This window comes from Lampetra planeri, chromosome 9 (genome assembly GCF_965212315.1).
Source record: "Lampetra planeri chromosome 9, kcLamPlan1.2.h2, whole genome shotgun sequence".
In the NCBI taxonomy this organism is placed as follows: Eukaryota; Metazoa; Chordata; class Hyperoartia; order Petromyzontiformes; family Petromyzontidae; genus Lampetra; species Lampetra planeri.
In genome coordinates this window covers 4,378,738-4,403,084 of record NC_136115.1, presented here as the reverse complement: position 1 = coordinate 4,403,084, position 24,347 = coordinate 4,378,738, and the positions used below count along the sequence as shown (strand labels likewise).

Here is a 24,347-nt window from a genome sequence, read left to right as displayed (position 1 = left end):
CGGGGATTTAAATGTTAATATTTTATACAACTTTCAAAAAATTATATCCTCCTCGAATAAAATACCACTACTCGTATAGCGTCCTTTATTTGGGGCGGGGGGGGAGGGGTTTGTTTAATAAACAAAATTATTGAGAAAAAAAATATGACGATGACGATGCCTTTGTGTGAGTGGATCGGTGTGTTGGGGTAGGGGGTGGGGGGCAGGGGATAGGGGGTGGGGGCCACCGCGTCATCGTCACTGCCCCCCCCCACCCGCTCGCTCACAGCAAACCAGCGGTGGCCACCCTCAGCCGAGACGACATTTAACCTCGGTTGCTTCACCCACAATAGCCGTGCCGAGCACATCACAGCCTTCAGCAGCGAATAACAACAACAACAACAGCAGCAGCAGACGGACAGTCACCCATCGTCATCCGCTGCCCTCATCCCGCCCCGTGAGCGGCGGTCGAGGCAGCAGCAACAACAACAACAGCAGCACCTCGTGTGCGTCCCACTCTTTTTTTTATATCTCCGGCATCGTCGTCGTCGTCGTTCGGGACTCATGACCACCGAGCTAAGGCAGCGGATCCCGGCCGAGGTGGAGGGCGACCCGGACCGCCCTCACCGAGGCTCAGCACCGGCGGTGAGAGACCCCCCCCCCCCCCCAGCGTGTCATTGAAGCCCCACGCTTTGTGGCCCGGGCAGAGGGCCCAGGTTTGGTGCCCAGGTTGGGTTTTATTTTCTCTATTTTAACGTTCGCAATTGATGTACGCTTTGTATCGTGTCGAAATGTGGGGAGGCAGTCATGGGAAGTGGGTGTCCGTGTGATTATGGAGCTATGGGTGTCTGAATTACAGTAATGTCGATGTGAGTCCCAGTGTGAGTGGTATACAAAATGTGGATTTATAGACCGACTGCTTGCGAAGCTGTGTAGACATTTTATAGATCGTCACAGTTATATTTGTTTGTTGTTAGGTCTCTTGTTAGTCTCTTGATCTCTGAGTCTGGCTCTGTGCGTATCGTGTGTGTATATGTACCTCTCAGTGTTAAGACTCGCATAACATTGCAAGGTGAATTCTGTCTACAAGTTGAGACGCCGCAATGAGATCATCTCGAGTGAACATGATATAAATATTTTAGTTTTGCATGGCAAGGCCCAGAGAGATGGCGACGGCTTGTTTAGGCTTTCATCCAGCAATGTAAAGAGCATGTACACCATGAGGGTTAATAGACCGCCGTTATGAGTTGACATTGTTGTTTGTGACTGTAAATTCGTCCTGTGATATTTGCAGAGGAGCTAATGATTCGAGGTAAATGTGTTGTTCTTCGTTTGTCGTGGGGCTCCGAGTTGGAATACCATAGTGTTTGCCTTACGGAAAATTCCGACCCCCATTGCCTTTTTTTCCGTGTCTCCCACCCTACATGGTGGTGGGCCTTCTGTGGCGAAAGATTTGATCCCACGGTACTTTTTCCTACATCCACCCCCTCGCATCATTTTGCCTTACCGCTCCGATGGGCCACGCAATCGTGGAGTGTGCAGTTTCTCTCTCAACAAGTTTTGTGTTCGCTGTAGCCCGAGGGTGATGCATGCTGAAGTTTGTGAAGGAATGGAATGGTGTGCGTGTGTCAGTTGTCCATGGATGATGGTGCACCAGGCCGAAACTCGCGTCTTATCGTCATTCCGCAGTTGACCGTGCGATGTCAAACCTCAAAAACCTTATGGGGCAAATAATTAATTATTAGTCGTTCTGTCAAACACATGGATGCTCTTGTTTTTAGTAAAATAGTTGACTCAATAAATGAGCCACTATTTTTGAAGTAACATCCCCCCTCACCGTGGCTTCATACATAAGCAAGATTTAACTCTTGATTTGTGTGCATTTTATGTAACTCTGCATTGAATTGATTGGCTTTACGCTCCCGTTTATGAATTTATTTGGTTGAATTTTGGCTTATTTGGCTACAGTTCATAGGGGTTGTTTCAAGAGTTGGACAACGATTGTGCAATTGAATTTGTGACTAACACAAACCTCAAAGGTGATGCAGTGAGTGAAATTCAACGGCACTGTATGTGTGCATGTTTTAATACAATTCAGTCACTTGATTATTTGAAGGTGCTTAATTTATTCTTGCCAATGCAGCTTCAATATATTGGACCGAAGGTTATGTGGAGGAATAATTGTCGTATCTATGTAAACCGGATAAATGAATCCTTATGTGACGAGATGCGGAATTCCCACATGCATTATTTTATTTGTGGTTGCCTAACTTTTAAGAAATGTACGTCAATGAATGCACTGTTCCAAGCACAAATTGCAAAATGCCAATGGGAGAGTTCACTGAAACCTTATAACAACCCAGATTTCTGATTTACCCAATCTGTACATTTTAACTGCTTTCACTAATGTTAATATCTAATCTCCATTATTAACAGTATCTTAAAAACGAGTTGTTATTTTTAATCAATCCTGCATATTAATCCCAAGCGCAAACCAACACCATCAAATTACCATAAGCACAGATATACCAGCAATGCCAATACTTAGACTCCTTATAATTCCATGAATTACAAAAAAAACAACTCAAGTTTGTGATTCGTTTCCACACGAGAACATTTTCTGTCATTGTGGCGAATGTTGTGCACGGGTTATATGAACCAATTTCAAACAGTCTATGAATTAAAATCATTCTTGCTCGATTCAATGTATGCATCCTGAGAATAAGAATACATTGTAAATCAGTTAATCGATGCATCGTTACATGTCTACAGAGATTACTACATTTTTCCCAGTGCTAATAAATTGTGCCACATTTGTTGCCAGTTAAGGTCATCAGAGGGCATGTGTGTCTACACCTTGTCCAAGAGTCCATAGTCTCTACACAGTACACTATTAGTATGCTTATTCTGACTTACCGTCTCTCCCCACCCTCCAGGAACTTTCCTGAACTTTGCTTTAATTTGCTTATGAACGGCACTGCTACACCTGCCCATGCATATGTCACACTGGCTTTTGAGTTTTGAATGTATCCGAGTTACGAAAGACTGCACCCATCTTTGTTCACTGATTGTGCAAAGCAGCTGTGGCCGAGTGATGTATGTACTGTATGTATGTAGAACTTTTTTCGCACCGTACGTAGCCAACCGTGCTAATCAGAGGTGCTATGAAGAAGTGTACATATGACCGTATCTCCTGAGGCTGAGGTTTATTGGACTAAAGCCTAATCCAGTCGTGCATTCAATTTTAAAGCACACCTTTGCGTGGTACTCGCTTCTTCGCATTAAATACATTGTCAAGCGAACTGCCTGTTTCGACAAGTTAAGGGTCCCCCCTTGACGTCGTGCACAATGACGGGCTTGACCTCTGTTACTGTGCTCTTATTTTTGTCCATTTAAGGCAGTTGTGTGTGTGGCAAAATCAAAAGCCTCACTTCAGAGGCATACCGATATGAAATTGTAAAATATGATATTGTAGCTTAGCAGGTAGAAACTTCAAAGATGAGAATCGCAAACCGTACAATTGATGACCAATTAGCCAATGAAAGCACAAGTACTCCACTACGCAATGCAGAGATTGTGAAGGGCACGAGGGCTGAATGATATTGGAGGCTGCCAGGAAAGGGTTCATTTTTTTGTATTTTGTAAAGTGGTCAGAGCTGCAGAGCAGGTTTAATGTTGCCATGGTGACCATGGTTAAGAAGCTAACCGAGTCCCCATATTGCAGTGTTATGCAAACACCAACATGGGCAAAGGTGACAGGATGCAGGCCAACTATAGGGCATTGCGTTTCCGTGCACAAATCTGATCAAATTCGCCGATAATTCACTTTGTGCAAATGTGTTCCATTTGCAGTTAATGTTATTTCATCCCCGTGTCACGCACGCATGTTTAGCTGCATTTGGTACTGGATGCTTTAAAGATTTCCCATGAAATGTTGCACCATGTAAAATGGCTTCGGTCAAACAATACGGGTACAAAATACAAGTGCATTGTTGCCACTGCAGCGATAAATAATTTTTTGTGGTTACTTCCTCGACAAGGTTTGGTTTTCTAGTGTTTTTTTTTGTTAACTCGAATACATTATTTCGTATATGATTTTCTCTCTTGGCACACCGTTTTGGGGCCAGAACTCATAAGGAAGCTTTACGATGCATAATGACTCGTGGACGTCGGTAAACATTGGCGGCAGACCAAGGCCGAGCACACTAAGCTACTCATTGGTTTAACTTTCCTTTGCTCAACCTTATCGGAGTTTCTCAATCAGGGCTGCCAGACTGTAATGCATTGATAGCACCAAACAGTTGCTGCTCAGAGCAGATGTAGGATTTAGATGTAGTTGTGTTTCATGAGTGTTTGGACAAAATGGTTGTGGTGATTTCATGTAATCATTCAATCTTTAACATTATGGTGAGTGCAATGGCCTCTCGTGACAGTATTTGTTGCTATGTTATGGGCCAGAGTTTCTTCAAGGACCATTCAATCAATAAGTACTCTATATGTGTCAAACTTTGGATGCATTAGCATCACGAAAATATCTTAAGTTTGAGAATGCGTAGATAAAACTCACACATTTAAAACAGAGTAAGCTTTTATATTATTTAAATACAAAATACATTTTACATATGATTGTCACTCTATTAATGGAACAAGGCTTTCACATTGTGCCTGTCATGGGGATTGACCATACATTGCCTCTCTGGTCAGTGAGTTGGTGAAGATGGGAGCCAGAACTGGTTCATATGTCACTCGCCAATGATGTTAGCTGTGGTTGGCAATAAATGAAATGCACAAGACTTAGAGCATTGGAAAACTTGGTTCTTATTATATACGTACAGAACATGTAGAATTTAAATTGACTACAGTATTGTGATCTGTTACAGCCATCTGACTCCTTGGCACGGCCGTCAAACCTCTGACACAATGTATTTAGTCTCTGCTGCAATTATAGCATCACCATTTGTGCCTGCATTCATGTTGAGATTATCACAATTTCTATCGCAGCCATTTGTGCATAATTATACATGGTTGGGTGATAATGATATCACAAAGCAAAAATAATAACAATAATAAAATGTTACATTACTCCAAAGCCATGTTTAGCAGATTTATTAGCACATTCACATCATTTGACCCAACTCGGGGATAATTTTTGTAATCTCTGGAGTAATTCATACATTTTTATTTGCAGTCCCTTCAAAATTGGACATACATCAGAAAAGCATATCCATACTACTGTGGGTGTAATACTATGATCATTTACAGTGGACCTTAAAGATTAAAAAATGTCCACATTTCTCAATTGGGATAATATATAACAATCATTGCCCTCTACTGGCATTAATTAATGCCCCAGGTCACGCAATGGTCACGCAATGGTCACACAATGGTCACACAATGGCCTACTCTTGTGAATGACGACATTGAAGCCTTACCGACCACTGTGAAGCAGACGTGTATTTTAAAGGTTAAAACACCTGTAGCATTAATCAGGGTGTCTGCAGCAAACGACAAACATGCTAATGCTAGGCCATAGGCTTGATAACCGATATTAAATGCTGAACCGATGCATATTTATACACCTACTTTTCGAGCACATTTCTGATCACAGCACATGCCCTGTATCCAGGAAGAAGACACGAAGAAGCATGTATTGACTGATGAAGGGGAGGAAGATGATGGCCAGGATGACAACGAAGATTGGGGCGAGAGAAAAGGGGAGGACAGTGACCGAAAGGAAGATGGGGAGGAAGGGGAAGACGGGGGAGAGCGGGATGAGGAAGAGGAGAGGGCCGAGAAGAAGGTGGACGACAGATCCAAGTCCGGCCAGGAAACGGCCATGGGCCAGCCCGGTACGGACAACACGCCTGAGGTGCTCAACAAAGCGCTATCAGGGATGTCGTCTCGGTAAGGTGCACACACTCGCTGGCATTGTCGCTTTGCTGGCACACACAACCACACCGATGTTTGAACATGATGAAGATTTACTTGAGCAGTAACCTTTTTGTTACCGAAAATTTAATGGGGCTTATAATGGCCGGAGTGAAAGTGCAGTCTAGGTGATAAAGGACTGGTGGCTGAAGGTGAAGCAATTAACCAAATGATTATTTTGATATGATTCGTGATTTCTGGTCTACTTTTGTCAGAGGAACATGGAATGCATCCCACAATGATTTCCGTTGTTAATTTAAATATTCCATTGTTTTACATTTGAAAGAAAAACAAGTAGACAGATTGTACTTTGAGCGATTATATTTAATGCATGTGTATAGTATATCCAGCTGAATATGCACAATGCATGGGCTTCATTTTTCAGCACCATGTGTAATTTGAAGATATTTTGCTGTCACAGCACTGCCCATGAAACTACGGATATGGTGCCAGCAAGCCATCAGCTTGTTTGTGCTTGTGTCCTCAGATGGAGAAACTGGTGGGTTCGTGGGATTCTGTCCCTTGCCATGATTGGATTCTTTTTCATCATCATCTACTTGGGACCACTCGTCCTCATGCTCATTGTAAGCAAGGCACTGCACGAAAAATACATTGCTCCCTGCGCTGCCATCGAAATCACATTCACACTGGGATTCTTCGGACCTTATGCGGTGGTGCATGATTTTGTGACTGTGAAGGTGTTTGTGCAGGACAAACGTGATGAAACACGATAAAGTAGGGGTGAGGTCTGCCTAGTGTGGTTAAGTAAGCCTTTTAATGTTTTGCCAGATGATGGTCGATGTAGACGTTTTATTTAGCCATTTATTTTGCAGTTATGTGTATATGTGAAATAAGACCCTTGATGGGTCCTGTCCAGTACACTATGACCTCTAAGCATTGACTGAAAATGTTTTGAGACAGTCTGAATTGCTCAAATTGATTTGTTTATGATTGCACAAAGTCCTAGGTGATGGCTGTTATATTGTTGGAGCTGTACCAGAAAATACAGAAAATCAAGTGTAGCACCTCGCACACATAACCACAGTTATGAACCATTGAAAGTTTGTCAACAATACTTTTTCATGCATGATGTATGGCCCCAGTTTGTCTGACTTGCAGAGGAGTTAATCTTTATTCATTAATGCAGTGCAATGACTTTTAAATGCCAGTCCTTGCCAATCTTTGCCACTGATATGCAGATGAAACCATTACATGTTGCACACACATCTGGTGCTTGATAGTTGAAAGGGTGCATCGTGACGGTCACAGAGAAGGGTGTTAGAGAAACACGGACTGTAGGAAAAATTCAATTGGGTTGTATGAATACCAGATTTTTATTTTTCTGACATGCAAACTCAAAGTGGTTTTGTGTTGTTTCCCTTGAAATGCAGGTTCTTGGTGTTCAGATCAAGTGTTTTCATGAGATCATCACCATCGGCTACAACGTGTATCACTCCTATGAGTTGCCCTGGTTCAGAACGCTGAGCTGGTAAGCCGCTTGTGGCTCTAAGTCGCCATTACACAGATCGTATGAGGTCCTTAATAGTAGCACAATCAAGGCACTCAGACGAATGAAGTGAAACAAATGAGAATGTGGACTTTGTGAAAATTACTTGGATTATGAGATTTATCAACAAGTTTTTAGATTTTTAGGGTATTGGTTCAGAACCTGAAATGCATGTACTTTGTAGCTTGTGAAACATAAGGGAAGTGGTTACCAATTGATAATTGGTTCTTTACCCTTCTATCTGGCAACAAAACTGACACCTTTTTACAAGGAGTCATGTTTGCATAGACCGCAATACCTGCAGTCATAATACAAACAAAAGAACATAACTCTGATAATGTGCACTGTCCTTGAAGTTGATTGATCCACACCCGAGACAGCTTTCCTTAGAGCCTAGTCTCATATGGGTTGGACCAGATGACGCCAAAAGGCGCACAACTCAAAGACAATGCACCATCAGAGTATGAGAGCTCGGGGCAAGCATCTACACTATGGGAACCTCATTTGCCAGTAAAAATATGATAATTGGTTCTTTACCCTTCTATCTGGCAACAAAACTGACACCTTTTTACAAGGAGTCATGTTTGCATAGACCGCAATACCTGCAGTCATAATACAAACAAAAGAACATAACTCTGATAATGTGCACTGTCCTTGAAGTTGATTGATCCACACCCGAGACAGCTTTCCTTAGAGGGTGTGGATCAATCAACTTCAAGGACAGTGCACATTATCAGAGTTATGTTCTTTTGTTTGTATTATGACTGCAGGTATTGCGGTCTATGCAAACATGACTCCTTGTAAAAAGGTGTCAGTTTTGTTGCCAGATAGAAGGGTAAAGAACCAATTATCATATTTTTACTGGCAAATGAGGTTCCCATAGTGTAGATGCTTGCCCCGTGCTCTCATACTCTGATGGTGCATTGTCTTTGAGTTGTGCGCCTTTTGGCGTCATCTGGTCCAACCCATATGAGACTAGGCTCTAAGGAAAGCTGTCTCGGGTGTGGATCAATCAACTTCAAGGACAGTGCACATTATCAGAGTTATGTTCTTTTGTTTGTATTATGACTGCAGGTATTGCGGTCTATGCAAACATGACTCCTTGTAAAAAGGTGTCAGTTTTGTTGCCAGATAGAAGGGTAAAGAACCAATTATCATATTTTTACTGGCAAATGAGGTTCCCATAGTGGTTACCAATTATTTTAATGATTTCCTAAAATAGTTTAGATAAACGGACTAAAACGACAGTGAAAAAATGAAAAAAAATCCACATTTTGTACAGAGGACACCAACACATTCTAAATATCAGATGTGGCCAGTTTTGTTTCCATGAAAACATCAACTTGTGATTATTACACTTGTGTATTCAGTAAAGCCTCACTGAATCTCACTACTCTTTCAGAATGGTTCTGCAACATTTTCCACACGAAGGAAATTATTTATTTGTGTTTCCTCATTAATTAAGGTGACTCTTGACATGACTTGTGAATTTTACAATATATACAATATTAGTCAAATACAAACTCAAGAAATTTGGGACAAAGACGTGAAAAAAATGTTTAAGCTTAGAACATGTTGAGACTTTGAAAGTATATGATGTAGGAAAAAAACTTGCATGATAAAGTTTACAGGTATGTATTAGTTGAGCTAACTGGGTGTGTCTTCATGGTGGCGGTGTTTAATTCCAGGTACTTCCTGCTTTGTGTGAATTACTTTTTCTACGGAGAAACTGTGGCCGATTACTTCTTCTCCCTGGTTCAACGCGAGGAGCCCTTGAGACTCTTGTTTCGCTACCACCGCTTCATTTCCTTCACACTGTACTTGACTGGTGTGTGCCACCCACCCACATCGCCACCCACCCACATCGCCACTTAGCCACTTATCCACCAACCCACTTATACACCCACCCACTGATCCAGGGATCATTGTTGAACTGTTGACCAGTCGTTTAAAATATAAGCTAATATTAAGTTTTTTGGGAGTCACGCTTTTAAATGGCAAAACAATACAGACGAGAAAGGTGGCTGTGATATTAGTCTGTAATTGTAGTTGCCGTTTGTGTTTTGTCATCAACTTTTTCAATGTCCCACAGGATTTTGCATGTTTGTGTTGAGTCTGGTGAAGAAGCAATATCGTCTTCAATTTTACATGGTAATTATGGCACTCCATCAGAATCCTGTACATTTATACACATATGACAGCAGTTAATTTTAAATATTTTATAACCGAAGAAACGTCGATTTCGAGTAGCAAGTGGTTGAAGATGCTTCATCTTACGTGTAATCATTGTATTATTGCTAAGCTGTGAAAATTCAGTTTGGAGTCAAATGAAATGTAAAATAAGGGATTCATTATAAACACTCCTCAAAGTATTATTATCCATGATTAGTCACAGCTCTGAGTCAATACTTAGTTATTTCCATCTTATATGACAGGTTAGGCCCTTAGGGAGGTACTGTATCTCAGGACCAGGGATTTTAGTGTCGGTACTGTGATTGAAGTGGTTAAAACAAAATCTTAATTCACGTTTTCTAATGCTGGCTACAGTTTCCAACAATAAACATACTGCCCAAATTTACAGGTCGTGCGCATCCTTAATTCCAGAGCCTATAGTTGGAATGTAACGGGGTTGGCCGTTCTCTTTTAATAAACATGAGAGAGATATGAAAGGGGGATGGATGGGGTGTGGTAATATAAGTGTTAATCAGGGAAAGGTCAAGTTTTAATTTTACCTTCTGGTAGCGGTAAAATACATCTAATGACATTAATTGCAGTTAGAATGGGCCATTTCATGATATTTTACTTGAAAAAAAAATCTTCGAAGGTCTTATTTGTTGTTTGAAAGCTTGTTGGACCAACCAGAACCTGCATTCTGTAAGTCACATACATCATAACCCTTTTCAAGCAGGGCTTCATTTAAACCTTACTCTTTTGTGGGGATTGCTGAGGTAGCTCTGATATCTGCTTCTGTTGGCCAATCTGTGTGAGATCCAAGAGGAAACTCCATCTTATGATGTGACACTGATAATATACTTTGGATAAAGCTGTGAGAAAGTGACCAAAGTAACCCCAATCTCTTCTGTGCTTTCCTACCGCAGTTCGGATGGACCCATGTGACCTTGCTGATTGTAGTGACACAGTCTCACCTTGTGATCCAGAACCTCTTTGAGGGCACGATCTGGTAAGACTTTAGTTCAACTGGTGTAGCCTAACCTGCACTTTTGAGGCTTAATGAATATTAAGAACTGTGTTTGCCTGTTTACCACCCATGCGAGACTGAACTATTGCCTTTGATGAAATAGAAATGGCTCTTTTATTGTTTCTCTGTAAAAATATAAATCACGGATGAATGATGTACCTGTGTATACACGTAACTATATAAATCACTTTCATTTCCTCCGTAAACAATGGAATTAGTAAACACAAACAATTGTGGTGGATGGAATGCATGTTTTTTCCAGTGTATGGTAATCTATACATGGGTGATAATAAAAGTAACATGTTTTCTAATCTACGCTTTATAATTAATGTATATACTGCCCTTTGTCAGTTCAACGCTGGATGAGGATCCTCCCCAAACCGTCTCGGTTGCGAGGGTTTTTAAAATTATATTTCACGATGCTTGTCAGTGGTTCGGTGAAGGGGTAGTTTTCCAGGACCTGTCAACATGTTATTCACTTTATTCACTAATGATGTTAGCCGTAGCTGGGAATCAAAATAATTGCAACGCATCATTTCCAAATGGGTTAAAACTGCTTGTTTAAATCGTATTTATTATTGATGGTGCTCAATGTCCCATGGTTTTGTTTAAAGCAGTTTGCTTTGGATAAGTGTCACACATATCAATGCAAATCTACTTTGCCGATATCATTTACTGCATGTTTATTTTACCAAAATCTATGCATGTTTGTGTGCTCTGCCATTTTTTTTTCATTGGACATTTTTAACTGCTTAGCCTATGATCAGATCACCTGGAATTCACCCGATCCCATCAGGTCTCGGGAGCTAAGTGGGGTTGTGCCTTTATAGTGCTAAGATTGTCAACCATCGTGGACACACGGATTGTCAAATGCTGCGGTGTTACACGATGGGTAGCAGAGGGCAGCACAGCAACTCCATTGTTATACCATACATGTGGCGTTTGCACATTTATGCACGTACACTAACACGCACTGATGAGTACGAGAAAATAACCGCACCATCCGCATGGTGTGGGGAAATCCTCATTCATCGGTGGGTTAACAAAGGGGCTGCACATGTGTTAAAGTGTATTATAAACTGCATCTGCGTTGCTGCCCATAAATTGCTCAACTATCCTCGCTGCTGCAACAATCGCCTGGCGCTGCCTCAGCAGTGCTTAGCAGCGACTGAGATATGTTTCTCCCTGCAGGTTCATTGTTCCCATCTCCATGGTGATTTGTAATGACATCATGGCTTACATGTTTGGGTTCTTTTTCGGACGAACCCCGCTCATCAAGGTATGACAAACATGTCATGGGAACAACAGCTTTCATACAAACCTTAGGGTCATTAGTCGCTCCATGTAGCGTGGTGCTTATGGCTCGTTGTGCCAGACAAGATATGTAAGCGATTGTACATCCTAGCAGGTAATCCAATATGCTTACAAACCTTTCTGTTTTGCCCGACAACTGCGCTATCATTGCCAAAATAAAAAAGGTTTGTTATGACAATAACATTAATTTTGAGACTGTTGGATATAAAAATAGTGCAAATTAAACCTTTGCCTTGTGTATAAAAAGATTATCTTAGGTGCATATGCCCACATTTAGAAACATGAGCTTTGAGTATTTGGCTGCTATCAATTTACACATGATAAGCCACTTCCTTGGGCTATCATTTGTGGCCAGGTCGTTTTCGAAAAATAGCTACATAGCTCAGTGGGCCTTACCTGGTAGAAGATAAATAGTTTAGCTTATGCGTATATTTTTCCCAGACATTTATTTTTAAACACATGGCTACTACAGTAATTGTCAGTTCATGAATTCTTCTAAAACTTATTGATCTGCCGCATTTGCATTGTTTGTCCCAAACAGCTGTCTCCCAAGAAAACCTGGGAGGGATTTATCGGAGGCTTCTTTGCCACGGTCGTGTTCGGCCTCATCGTAAGTTTCCTTTGTCCTACAGAGAACCTCGAGAAGCAGCGGTGCAGTCGTACATTTGCACATACATCCCGGCGCTCGCCTTGCGGTTACATCTTGCACTGCACGCCCTCGTCGGCTGGCGTGTCATCACGACACGGCGCATAACGACGCACCCACAATGACATTCACTTTCTCCCGCGTGGCCTGATTAATGAATGCGTCATGTCAGTTTACCCTTTCAGTGCGTACTCAAGGTGGTCTTGCGAACGTCATATTACTCCAATATTTGTATTTCTTTACCGCTCTTAGCCGCTTGTAAGACTAATGTGTTTACATTGGCAGGTTTTTTTTCCACTACTCATGGATGTCATGCGTAGGTGATATTTGCAGAATTTTTGTGTTACGTTTGTTACTTCAGCCCTGCTTTTTAGAGGCAACAGTCATGTCAAAATGCATCCGTTGTACTAAATTTAGTTTAAAAAGTCACTGATAAATGTCCTGCCTACTGCTTGGATTTGTTTCAATGTTTGCTCCGTTGAATGAATGCTATAGTCCTCGTCGAAGACGTTAAAAGTTATGGTTGTTGTGTTCAGAGTTCAAGGTTTGGCTTTTATCTTCACTCTAGTCACATGTTGTATAATTGCACCATGGTAAACAGGAATTCTTATTTATTTATTTTTGCCATAGCAGACAGTGAGCTAATAAAATTTATTTAAACGGTAGTGTCCGTATCTTTTAATATGACAAACACTCGCATCAACAGCAAGGGAGAAGAACAATCGGATGTTTTTTTTAGTGGTGCGGCCTTCCTAGGATTTATAAAGTGAAATAAAATCTGTTGGTTATATAGCAGTAAAACTGTTTTGGGTCCCAACAGGCATGCCTTAGAGCAGTGTCAGAAATAAAATAAAATTCCAGGTTTAAAAAAACTATACGATCTTGTAATGAAATATATGTACTTTAAACACAGTCATGCTTTTGATCATGTTGGTAATACCATAAATTGGATTTCTACTATAATAGGCATGTACAAATTTTGCCTCCTTGCATTTTGATGAATTGTCATGTGTCAGGGTCACAATTCTACTGAAGGATCGATCATGTTAACATTGCGGTAAATGTAGCAGCGATACACTCCAGGGGTAATGTGAACCAATTATTACACGACCTATACATTCCAAAAAAATGTTGCTTTCGATGCACATTTGATTAGGAGCCTGAGGATGCATACATTAATCTCAATTCTTAATGGTCACATTAGTCACATTGAATGTGTGCAGCAATTTAATTATGATGTTGCACATATGCATATGATGTACGATAGTTATACTCGGGCTAATGAAGTAAAACAAATTATAGTAACGAGGTAGTAAAATGATAACGATTGAGAAAAAAGAGTATTGTAACAAAATTGAGACTGATTTACAATGCATCAAATTTCCATGTAGTTTTGCAGGATGGGGGGTAGAGTAGTGAATTGTTACGCCCATAATCTTGAGCATTAGCATCACTTTTAATCTGCAGCATTACACGTTTCAACATTTGTATGGCATACACCCGCTCGCATAGACACGCACACCTCCCTCTCTATACTGAGCACTACTTGATGCTGTTGTGTTTCCTCATCTTCCTCCTCACCTGCCTTCACACAGCTGTCTTACCTGATGGCTGGCATCCCATACTTTGTATGCCCCGTGGCGTACAACAGCGAGACCAGCCGATTCACCGTGGACTGCCATCCCTCAGAGCTGTTTCACTTGCACGAGTACTCCGTACCCGCTGTGGTGCAGTCCGTCATTGGCTGGGTGAGTTTCTAGCACATGACACTGGTTTTGCTGAGTTGTCTCTTTTTCCATGTACATGTTAAAATGTCAGTGCAGTTAAACGTGTATTTCCTGCTAGCTTATAGATTACACGACAGCAAGGTTTCTCAGATTGTGGGATTCCGGTTTTTTTTAAGTGAAACAAAATGATCTTGTCATTTGTGGGTATAATTTTAGTCCTATTCAGTTTGTAGTGCATACATTGGCTATATTTTGAGAAACTAGCATTGTTCATCTGTGTGCATTTTGAGTAGTTTTTGTTGTACAGAGTTGTGTAAGAGTTTATTCTGATCATACGGTTCCAGGGACCTATTGTATTGATGGCCTTTCATCAAGATAAACAACAACAAAATTGTCACTACATTCATGAGGTTTCACACAATTCTAAACACTTCTCATTCTTCATTTTTTAAGTTTAAAGTTAGAGATGCTTTTGTATAATGAAGAAAATTTGGAAAACACGAGGGACAAATTTAATATTTGATAATAATAATTTAAATGTATAATGCGCATTTCATCCTAGGATCCCAAAGCGCAATGTGTGAAAGGCAGGTAAAAAAACAGAACCAGGGCAACCGACCAAACTAAAGAGGGAAGGCCACTTTATAGAGATGGTTTGTCAAAGCAGACTTAAATATATCTACTGACTCTGATTTCTTGATTTCAAGTGGCAAGGCGTTCCATAGCTTGGGTGCCACGCTACCAAAAGCCTGATGACCAAAACAGCACAACCTCGACCTGGGAGTGCTGAGTATCTTACAATCCACTCGGAATTTGACCAGTAGCCAATGAAGAGATAAAGGGGGACCGGTCCAATGTGCTCACGGGAATTGTGGACGTGGTGTCAGCACTCGCAGCTGCATTCTGAACAAGCTGGAGTCTCCCCCAGTGCTCGGAATCCCAACTAGCGAGGCGTCACAGTAGTCGAGTCGGAATAACACAAACGCATGGACCAGTCTCTCTTATTTCCCTTCTACGTGACTTTACCGAAAGAACCAAGAAGATGAATCCCTGCAGTCACGAAAGCTTTAAATCGAAATTCAGTCTCTCCAAGGCGGCAGGTGACAGGAAGCGATGCATTCTGGCAATATTTCTTAGGTGGAAAAATTTTATTTTAGCCACCTTAGATATATGTGCCTCAAAGGATAATGACTGGTCAAACTGAACACCGAGGTTTCTGACCTCCCGTGTGGGACTGACATTGTGACCATCAACAAACGAGACGAACCAATTTTAGAAAGATGCAGAGGGGAGCCGATGAATATGGCTTCGGTCTTGTCAGCATTTAGAAGTATTAAGTTTTGGTGCAACCATGATTTCACGACTGTCAGTGATGCAGATAGCGCAGAAGATGCTGTTGAATAGTCTGGTCCTAACCGGATATAAATTTGAGTATCATCTGTATAGCAATGGTAGGATCAAGATGTTGGAGTATAATACCCAATGGTGCCATGTAGATGCTAAAAAGTGATGGGCCAAGCACAGATCACTGCGGAACACTCCAGAGAACCGGTCTAATTGGTGACTTGAAGCCAACCTTTGTGACGAAGTACCTACAATCCTTTAAGTAAAAGTGGAACCCACAAAGCTATGCCAGAGATCCCCATTGAAACTTCTAGTCGCTTGAGGAGGACTTAAACTGTGGATTTTCACAGATAATTTCCAGTAAATCATGAACAAGCAGCCAAACTGCAGTGTAGCCACCAGGGTTTCTCATAATTTAGAAAGTGTTCCTCATCTTAGAATTGATTATAGCAGCACCCTGGCCAAGCTGTGAGTAATGCTTTGGTGGGAATAGCCAAGAGGCAATCAAAGACTCCTCCTTTAACCAGAGCTGGTGAGCATAGCATTAATGGCTTGAGAGTATGTGCTGTTTTCGACAGACGGCTGATAGTTCAAGGACGCCTCTGAACAGGTTGCACTGCATTTTTTGTACTTGCATTCCAGCATGCAGTGAGCAATATCCACACATTCTTTGGGTCTTTCGGTAAATATTCATATTCTTAGGTTTTTTCGGTAAAGTCACGTAGGTAAAAAATTAATAAAAATAAAATAAAAAATCACGACGTTTCGGAAGCAACACAAGCTTCCGTCTTCAGGTGTAACCGTCACAGCACGCTTGCTGTATCAAGTAAATGAGAAATTCCAAGAGATCCGACCTTGTATATATATACTGGTTGAGGGGGGAGGAGCCAGGGTAGGCCCCTGGATAGGAGTTTGATGAGGTCTTTCGGTAAAGTCACACAGATAGGTTCAATAGTTAAGTGGAAACCCTCCCTGTAAAGGCGGTTAAATCTTGATTTCAAGTTTCCGTAACTGCACGAATTCATATTCTTTGGGTCTTTCTGTAAAGTCACGTCAATAGATTGACCCAACGGAAGCTTTAAGTCAAGATTTAACCGCCTCTATGGGGAAGGCTTTCACTTTACTATTGAACTTATCTACGTGACTTTACCAAAAGACCCAAAGAATATGAATTCCTGCAGTCACGAAAGCTTTAAGTCATAAAATAGCCACACATGCTCTGTGGTGCTGACAGCATTGATGAGGGTTGCGTAATTTGCTATTTCTTGCTGGTCATGTAACCTCACTAAATAGGTGGACTTGTCGCGGTAACCAGTGCTTGCACAACAGCAATGTGGCTCTGCATTGAGTAGTGGCCTCAACACAAAGACAGACATATCCTGTGTGTGTATATGTGTGTGTCTTTGTGTAGGGATTGCAGTAGCACAGTGGTTAGCCTTAGCCAAAATGTGCCACGGCTAACACCATTTTCAAATGTTATATCAGAACTTGTCATGGGCCTTTCTTTTATCGACTCTGCCTTGAATGAGTACCTGGGGTGGTGTGTATATATTTTTCACTGGGGAAACTAAAGCAGCCAGGCATGCTGCTGGCCACACCCCACCCCGTGTTGTGCTTGCCTTGGTAGGTGCTCTCTCACAGCCCTTGTCCCAGGAGTCTGCAAGGCTAAATGGGGAATGTTTGTGTGTGTCTGTGTGTGTGCAGAAAACAGTTCGGCTGTACCCGTTCCAGATCCACAGCATTGCTCTGTCAACCTTCGCTTCGCTCATGGGACCCTTTGGAGGGTTCTTTGCAAGTGGATTCAAGCGTGCCTTTAAAATTAAGGTGTGTTTACTTTAGCATTGTCTCAATTATGCATTAAGTGCTGTCCTTGCCTCATTGATTGGTATGAATTTGCTAAATGTGCTCACACACTAGCATTGGTATATTGCATTTCTCATCATTATAGCTAATGTACGTGGACAGCCCTTTTTCAGTCCACTGCTGGTTGAGGTCATGTCCATGCCGTGCGGGTGGTGGAGGTTATATGACCACATTTCACCATGCTAGTTTGCGTGGGTTGGAGAAGATTTGGAGCGTAGAGATGGGTGCCACTGTAGCGAGATGTTAACTCCCTCGCCTGGTATGCAGGAGGAAGTGGGTTTGATCCCTACCCTGACGCCTGCATATTTGGAGTTTGTGTGTTCTCCCCGTGGTTGCGTGGATTTGTATCCGGTTCCTCCAGTTTTTACCTCCACATTTGGAAACATGCCTTTAGACTGTAGAGTATTTGGCTGCTATAAATGTCCACGCAATAAGGCAACACTTGGTTGAGTGATCATTTGTGGGCAGGTCTCTTCTGAAAAAGAGCTTATATAGCTCAGTAGGCATTACCTGGTGAAATATTTTTTTTCATTTTAATAGTTTTTTATAGTTTAAGAGCAGTAAAACAATTGGTTTTGTTCCACTGCTCTCTGCTGTCCTGCATGTAGCCTGTCAGTCAGGTAAATATGGCATGTACTGCATGTACGTTCAACAAAACTTTTATTTATTTGATAGTTAAGCATAATTGTGTGCGCAGAGTTAAAAAAATTGTGCTCAACTCAAAGCTACTGAAAACATGTTTTAGGATTGGCTCGTGTGCAGGAGGTAGATTCTTGTATCATGAAACCTTGAGAAATGGGAGCAAACTGGGGAGAGCTTCATCCAGCAGTGGACGAATCATGGCTGATGATGAACCCAGACAGTAAATTACTCTGATGTGTGTTTGCACCCTTGCAATGCACATTAATGTTGTTGTGCCATGCTTCACCACTTCTGTCACAGGATTTTGCCGACACCATTCCTGGCCACGGAGGGATCATGGATCGATTCGACTGTCAATATCTCATGGCCACGTTTGTGCACGTGTACATGGCCAGCTTCATAAAGTAAGGAATTTAAACGCAGTTTTTTTCAATTTCACGCAAATACACCCTAATACTTATTGTAATGAGCTGCAGGCTTTTACTGAAGGGATTTCCGTTAATAGCTTGAACATATGAGATTATGTAATCTTCGAGTCAGTATTTTATCTCGAGTCCTTGCAAGCCCACCTTCGGCCCAGTGGTCCACTTGATATACACAATCCGTTTATTTGCACAATGTGGTATTGTGATTCCTCGGTTTTCCGTGGGGTGTATAAAGAAGATAAAAGTGGGGCGGTAATTCACTCTCCTGCCAGTCGACTACACAAATATACAAACATGGTTTTGTCGTAGGATGGTACAGGAAATGCATTGAAGGCTGCAGCGTAAACACATGCTTATATAACGATGTATAGTATCTTACGTTTTTAAAAATCTCTTCAATTAAAATGTGTTTTGCGTTTTGAGTGAAATTTGGCAACTGTATGATAACACTACCCTGTGACCACGTCTGCCTCTTGTTGTCTGTCTTCTTATTGAGTTTTCTATCTTGAGGCAGCTTCTTAGTTCAAGTTACCTCCAATGTGTTCAATTCTGCACTCTCCTCTTCATTTTTGCATATAGCCCCTCTATCTTTCTTTTTCTTGGTCTTGCCCCCCCCCCCTCATCTTCCATTTTGAGTTTCAATCAGCGAGTCTTTTCTCTCTGACAATTTGCCCGATCCAGATCTTTTGTCATCTCTAAATTGTTCCAATTCGACTTTGCCTGAGCCTGCTCCTCTTTCTGTCCAGCTGATTTCTCCAATTTAACGCCAAACCGAAATCTCATAACTTTCCAGCTTTGTAACTTTTTCCTTTCTCAGCATTCGTATAGCTGCCGAATATAACACACCAGGCTTTAGACTAGCGTCTTCACTCTCTTCCAGTTACCTACGCGGCCATTTTATCGGCAGCTGAAAGCGTTTTTTTCAAGGGGAATTGTAACTTTGATCTCCTTCAAACATCATCTGTCTTCAGGAAAAATATGGCCCACATACCTAAACTATCTCCTCTGTTTTAGTTGCTTATATCCATGGTGATATTTAACCTGCATCCATCAATTGTGTCTTTGACAGAGGGCCAAATCCAGCCAAACTTCTGCAGCAGCTGCTGGTGCTTAGGCCAGACCAGCAGATTCAGATTTTTAAAGCACTCCGTGACAGTCTGATGGGAAAGGGACTCATCCAGAAGGAAGACGACTTCGTGGGCATTATCCAACCCAAGCTCTCCTAGGTGGCCTACCTACGCACCAGGATCCTACGCACACGCTAATATTTAAAGGGACATCGCAGGCCGCCTGTATTTATTAAGATCAAAAGTCATGCTCGGGAATTACTTCATCGTTTTCTTGGTAATGCGACATAGCGTGATGTATTTGCTCTGTACTTTTAAGTTGTTCTCGCGTTGCGAAATTTAAGTGGGGATTTCCCTTCGCTGTCAGATTCGCAGGCCTCCACAGTGACGACAGTAACTTAACCTACCAGCTTGTTCAACCAGCGTTTTATAGCTTGGGGATGTGATGATTGGTCAGCCGATGCCAGTAGTGCAATTGCAAAGTGCAGCATTAATCTTGCATTATCATTCTGTGCTTCTCTGGTTTTGGCCAATTCCGATGGAGCAATGGTTATATTGGAGCCTATTTGCAGCAGTATCCTTCACTCAAGCTCGTAAACATTTATTGAAAACAACTCTCTTTTGCTGTTTTTACACGAAGGCTTTGCGCATTGAACTATGCTGCAGCAAATTTCAATTTAAAGCTTTCGTGACTGCAGGGATTCATATTCTTGGTTCTTTCGGTAAAGTCACATAGAAAGAAGCAAGAATATGCTGTAGCATTTACAAGGAATTAATTGATGTCGCCTACGTGATAACATTCCCCTACTCTCGGAAGTATAAAGTTAAAATGTTTCCCGTAATATGCAACACAGAATGATTTTGTTATTGACGTGCGCACTGTTTTTTCAACTGGAAAAAAGGCAAAAAGCATTTTGGAAAGCAAGGGGGGGGGGGGGTTCAGGCTTGCGTACAAAGATGCATCTTGGTTACTGGTCACAGGTAGTCGATGATGCCTGATTAATATAAAGTATCAATATTTAACACGCTGTCCAATTGTACGAGCAAACCTCTTCCCCCCCCCCCCCCCCGTATAAGAACGATAATACAGCACTTATGATTATTTTGAACTCAATATGTGCAAAATGTCTGGGAAGTGCAGTTGTTTATCTTTGCTGCCCCCCCCCCCATAGCGGCTTGTTCCCTGTGCGATAACTCAATGTAACTCGAGCATCAATCTGCCAGTTGGGGATAGGTGATTGCTACGTTTGTAATTCCAGTCGAGGTAATTACGTTATGTTTCGGTTGGTGCTCAATGTAGCCCCTTCTTTTGATACATTACCACGTGTGAACGTCCGAATAATGTAATGCGCCCTGATTGAGAATGGCGCAGTCTTATGCGAAATAATGATTCGAAAATTTAATATCTCGCGGAAATAAAAAAAACAATCGATGCCAGAGCCGAATTGCAAAATGCTCCATGTAGCGTGCATTCGAAGGCTTATGCGTGCGTAATTTAAGCATGTGCAGTTGATTTGGACCGTACTGAAGCAGTCTCTAATGAGGTATAATTAGACTTATATCTGTGTAGCATTGTGATGATAATCATTGACACTTCTAATTAGTGATCAGGGCTTTGCAATTTGAGTAGAGTATATTGCCCGTTGATTTAAAGCTCTTCCCCCCCCTCACTGCAAACCTTTCGTATCCTGCTGTGTACACGGTAACAAATTACCCTCAATAAGCATATTATCCTAGAAGTAGCCTGTGATTGTAACGTGTACACTCACATGCACGGTACAGCAAGATATCAAACATATGGCTTGCACTTCTCAAATGAAGTGTTTATAGTAACTTCTCATTCTATTAAACGAATTCTCTGTAAGGCCGACGTCTTTACAAAAAATAAGAAAATGTTTTGTTCTCTAAGAAAGCATTGTGTGGTCATGTGGTGAGAGATGACGTTTGTCATCGGAGTGGTGAAATGAAACGGGGTTTTGTATAGCTGCCTCTCTTCAAAATTCTTCCAACTTAAAACACGTTCACGTCACGTGACACCGAGTTTGAAAAGGCAGCTTTTACGCCTGGGAACAGGGTCTCTTGTAAGTAAAGCTCCAGCCCCCTCTGACCCTTGCGCTTACAAACTGAATGTGTCTGGATTAAAGTACTCGTCAGTGTAAGGAACTGCAAGTGTAGATTGCTTCGTCGTGGAGGGGTGTCCTGAGACATGGAAGCTCTCCAGCCAAGTTAACTAGATGGTCCGTGTTCTCGCGTGCCTCTAATTGGCTCCATTTCACACGATAATTGGTGGATGGTTGGCAGTGTTATCCTGATTGTCTCCTGCATATTCACAACTGAAAACCAGTTTGCCTAGTTCGTTATATTGGTGCATGGCATGCCGGTGTTTACTGTGTTGAGTGTTCAGAAGTTAAAGCAGTGGGGCCAACCAACATTAATGCCCACACGTATAACTGCTAAATCTGATGTAGTGGGTTTTTTTCTTACTTTATACAGATTGTTGTTTTTTTATTGAGGGGTATGCACAATGTGAATAACATGGCACTGTTTTATAGATTTTTCTTAAATTTATTGTAATCTTATTACTTTAATCATTGTTTTACTGTATTGTCTGATATAGTTTTATATATATATAATTTCACTGTGCAATGAATGTATCCTTGGTTTAGGGTGCAAGATGTTACCAAAACGGGATATAACGACATAGCCACACAACATTTGGTAGAGGAGTTTACCTTTCAACTTTAGAGTGTGCATTTGCAACCAAATCATTACCAATTATCTTCACAAAACAATGTTATTTGAGGCATATGTAAGTGTTGTTCCATTCTTTGGACGTTACAGACACGAATATATTTTCAGATAAAAGTTTGGTGGTGATGCTACACATTAGAATACATTTTCAGTTGATGTCTCAAACGTTGCTCTTTGATTTTTGTATAAACCTTGCTACTTGCTTCATTTGCTTATTTTCCCCATTTACCGTGTTCTGTTTAGCTCTTTGCCAGATTTTATATTTCCTTATGCAGTAAAGCCGTGTCAAGAGGTCTATAGCGAGTAAATGGCTGTGACTCGGTTGTGAATGTAGCTGCTGAAAAAAACTATTTGAAATGCTAAATGCCGCAGCTGTTTTAATCCTAATTTTCCAATTTTTTATTTTGACTGCAAAGGTATATTTGATGCCAGCTGAACAAAATTAAACACCATCCACTATAGTGTTGAACCAAAAAAAAAAAATTTCCTAGCATTTAAATGATGCTCCTAAATTAAGCTAAGGTAAATTAATATTTTACACCAGTTTATTTATGTTGTAAATGAAAAATAATAAATAAAAAAATATATTAAATATATAGGTCTTATCTTACTCCTTAGCTTGAAAGTACTTTGTGTGTATATATACGCTGTGTGTTATATGTTGGAAGGCAATTCAGGTGTTAAAAGTGAGTTGTATCTTGATTTAAAATGTTTTTCCATCAGCAGTTACTCATTGCGAATAAATCACTCCACAGCAGCTTGTGCTCTTCCGAGGTTTCCCCACATTAGAGCCCGTTTCCTCAGCCGAAAAATATCACAGTGAGTTCGCACAATTGATATTACGCTTGTCAAATAGGTTTCCATGTAACTGAACACCCACTAGACTTCTTGGGTGTCTTGCAACAACTTATTTTCGCTTCGTGTGCTTTTAAATTTAATGTTTGACTGAAACCGGCCTCTTCATCTGTCCTACCATCGTGAGCCTGATGTGAAACCCAAGCTGAGATATACCATAGGTAGCACTAGGAAGACCTCTTCACCACAAAGTACTGTAAATCTGATGGTGAAGGTGTTTATTGTTCTTGTCAGTTATTACGGGTAAGTATTTCCATCGCATTTTAAGGGAATTGTCAAGTTTTGGACTCAAGAAAATGGGCTTAAGAACTGTGGACTTAGGTCCATACATTTAAAATTTTATTTCGGCTACAAAAAGCGTTTGCGTGCAGTTTTGTTGATATTCCTGCTTAACTGTATACACGGGCATGAGGCATATAAAATAGTAACATTGCAAATTACAGTAGACTGCTATATTTTGTGATTGGGCCTCTTATTAGGTATGTTCATGTTAGAGTTCTGTTTCTCTTGATGCTTTGTCACTGCTATAGAGTTCAGAGACGTTCACACGACGCATATAATACCTGATGCATGAGGCCACTGTGAAAACCACGTGGAATGTGGGTTGGTACACAAGACAAAAAAACCCAGGTCTGTGCCATTCAATATTCCATATCTGGTTTTCACAGCAGCGTGTAAATGAGAATATTTAGATAAATCCCTTTCCTAGCTGATCCACGAGAAAATAGTTAATGTAATGCATTAGTGATTGTTTTCTAAACAGACTGGTTAAAGAGTGTTCCTGGTTAATGCCGTTGTGTGGGTCCCTCGACTAAACAGATGTAATCCAGTACAGTATTCATCATAACATCTGGGTTAAATACAGCACATGTTGGAATATAACATTACTTTGTGTATAGTAATATATCATTGTGTGTGGGTGTTACAAAGGTGCAAGATGTGAATGTACCAATAAAGATTACTAGAATAAATAATTGCTGATGTGTTTTTTTTAAGCGCAACACTTCTTCACGCTTGACCTTGCTGGATGGAAAAGCAACATAAACAATAACTTTGCGTAAATCGTCACAACACGCGTCACCAACGGGAGTCGACAATAT

At 41.2% G+C, this 24,347-nt stretch overlaps 1 protein-coding gene across 1 annotated transcript; it reads left to right on the top strand.

The window, feature by feature from the left end:
* The first annotated feature begins 242 nt into the window (after positions 1 to 242).
* On the top strand, positions 243 to 24,218 carry CDS2 (CDP-diacylglycerol synthase 2). Its single transcript, XM_078597430.1, has 13 exons — positions 243 to 624; positions 5,606 to 5,883; positions 6,395 to 6,491; positions 7,299 to 7,396; positions 9,103 to 9,242; positions 9,507 to 9,565; positions 10,513 to 10,595; positions 11,805 to 11,892; positions 12,469 to 12,537; positions 14,169 to 14,321; positions 17,349 to 17,468; positions 18,450 to 18,553; positions 19,644 to 24,218. The coding sequence occupies exons 1-13, from the start codon at positions 544 to 546 to the stop codon at positions 19,798 to 19,800; spliced, it is 1,527 nt and encodes a 508-aa protein (XP_078453556.1). The 5' UTR covers positions 243 to 543; the 3' UTR covers positions 19,801 to 24,218.
* Positions 24,219 to 24,347: the final 129 nt, after the last annotated feature.

Excerpts from the sequence above, each read along its gene's own strand:
- CDS2 (XM_078597430.1), top strand. The coding sequence starts at position 544 with ATGACCACCGAGCTAAGGCAGCGGATCCCGGCCGAGGTGGAGGGCGAC. Across the intron at positions 12,538-14,168 it reads CGGTCGTGTTCGGCCTCATC|CTGTCTTACCTGATGGCTGG; the intron begins GTAAGTTTCCTT and ends GCCTTCACACAG. Across the intron at positions 14,322-17,348 it reads TGCAGTCCGTCATTGGCTGG|AAAACAGTTCGGCTGTACCC; the intron begins GTGAGTTTCTAG and ends GTGTGTGTGCAG.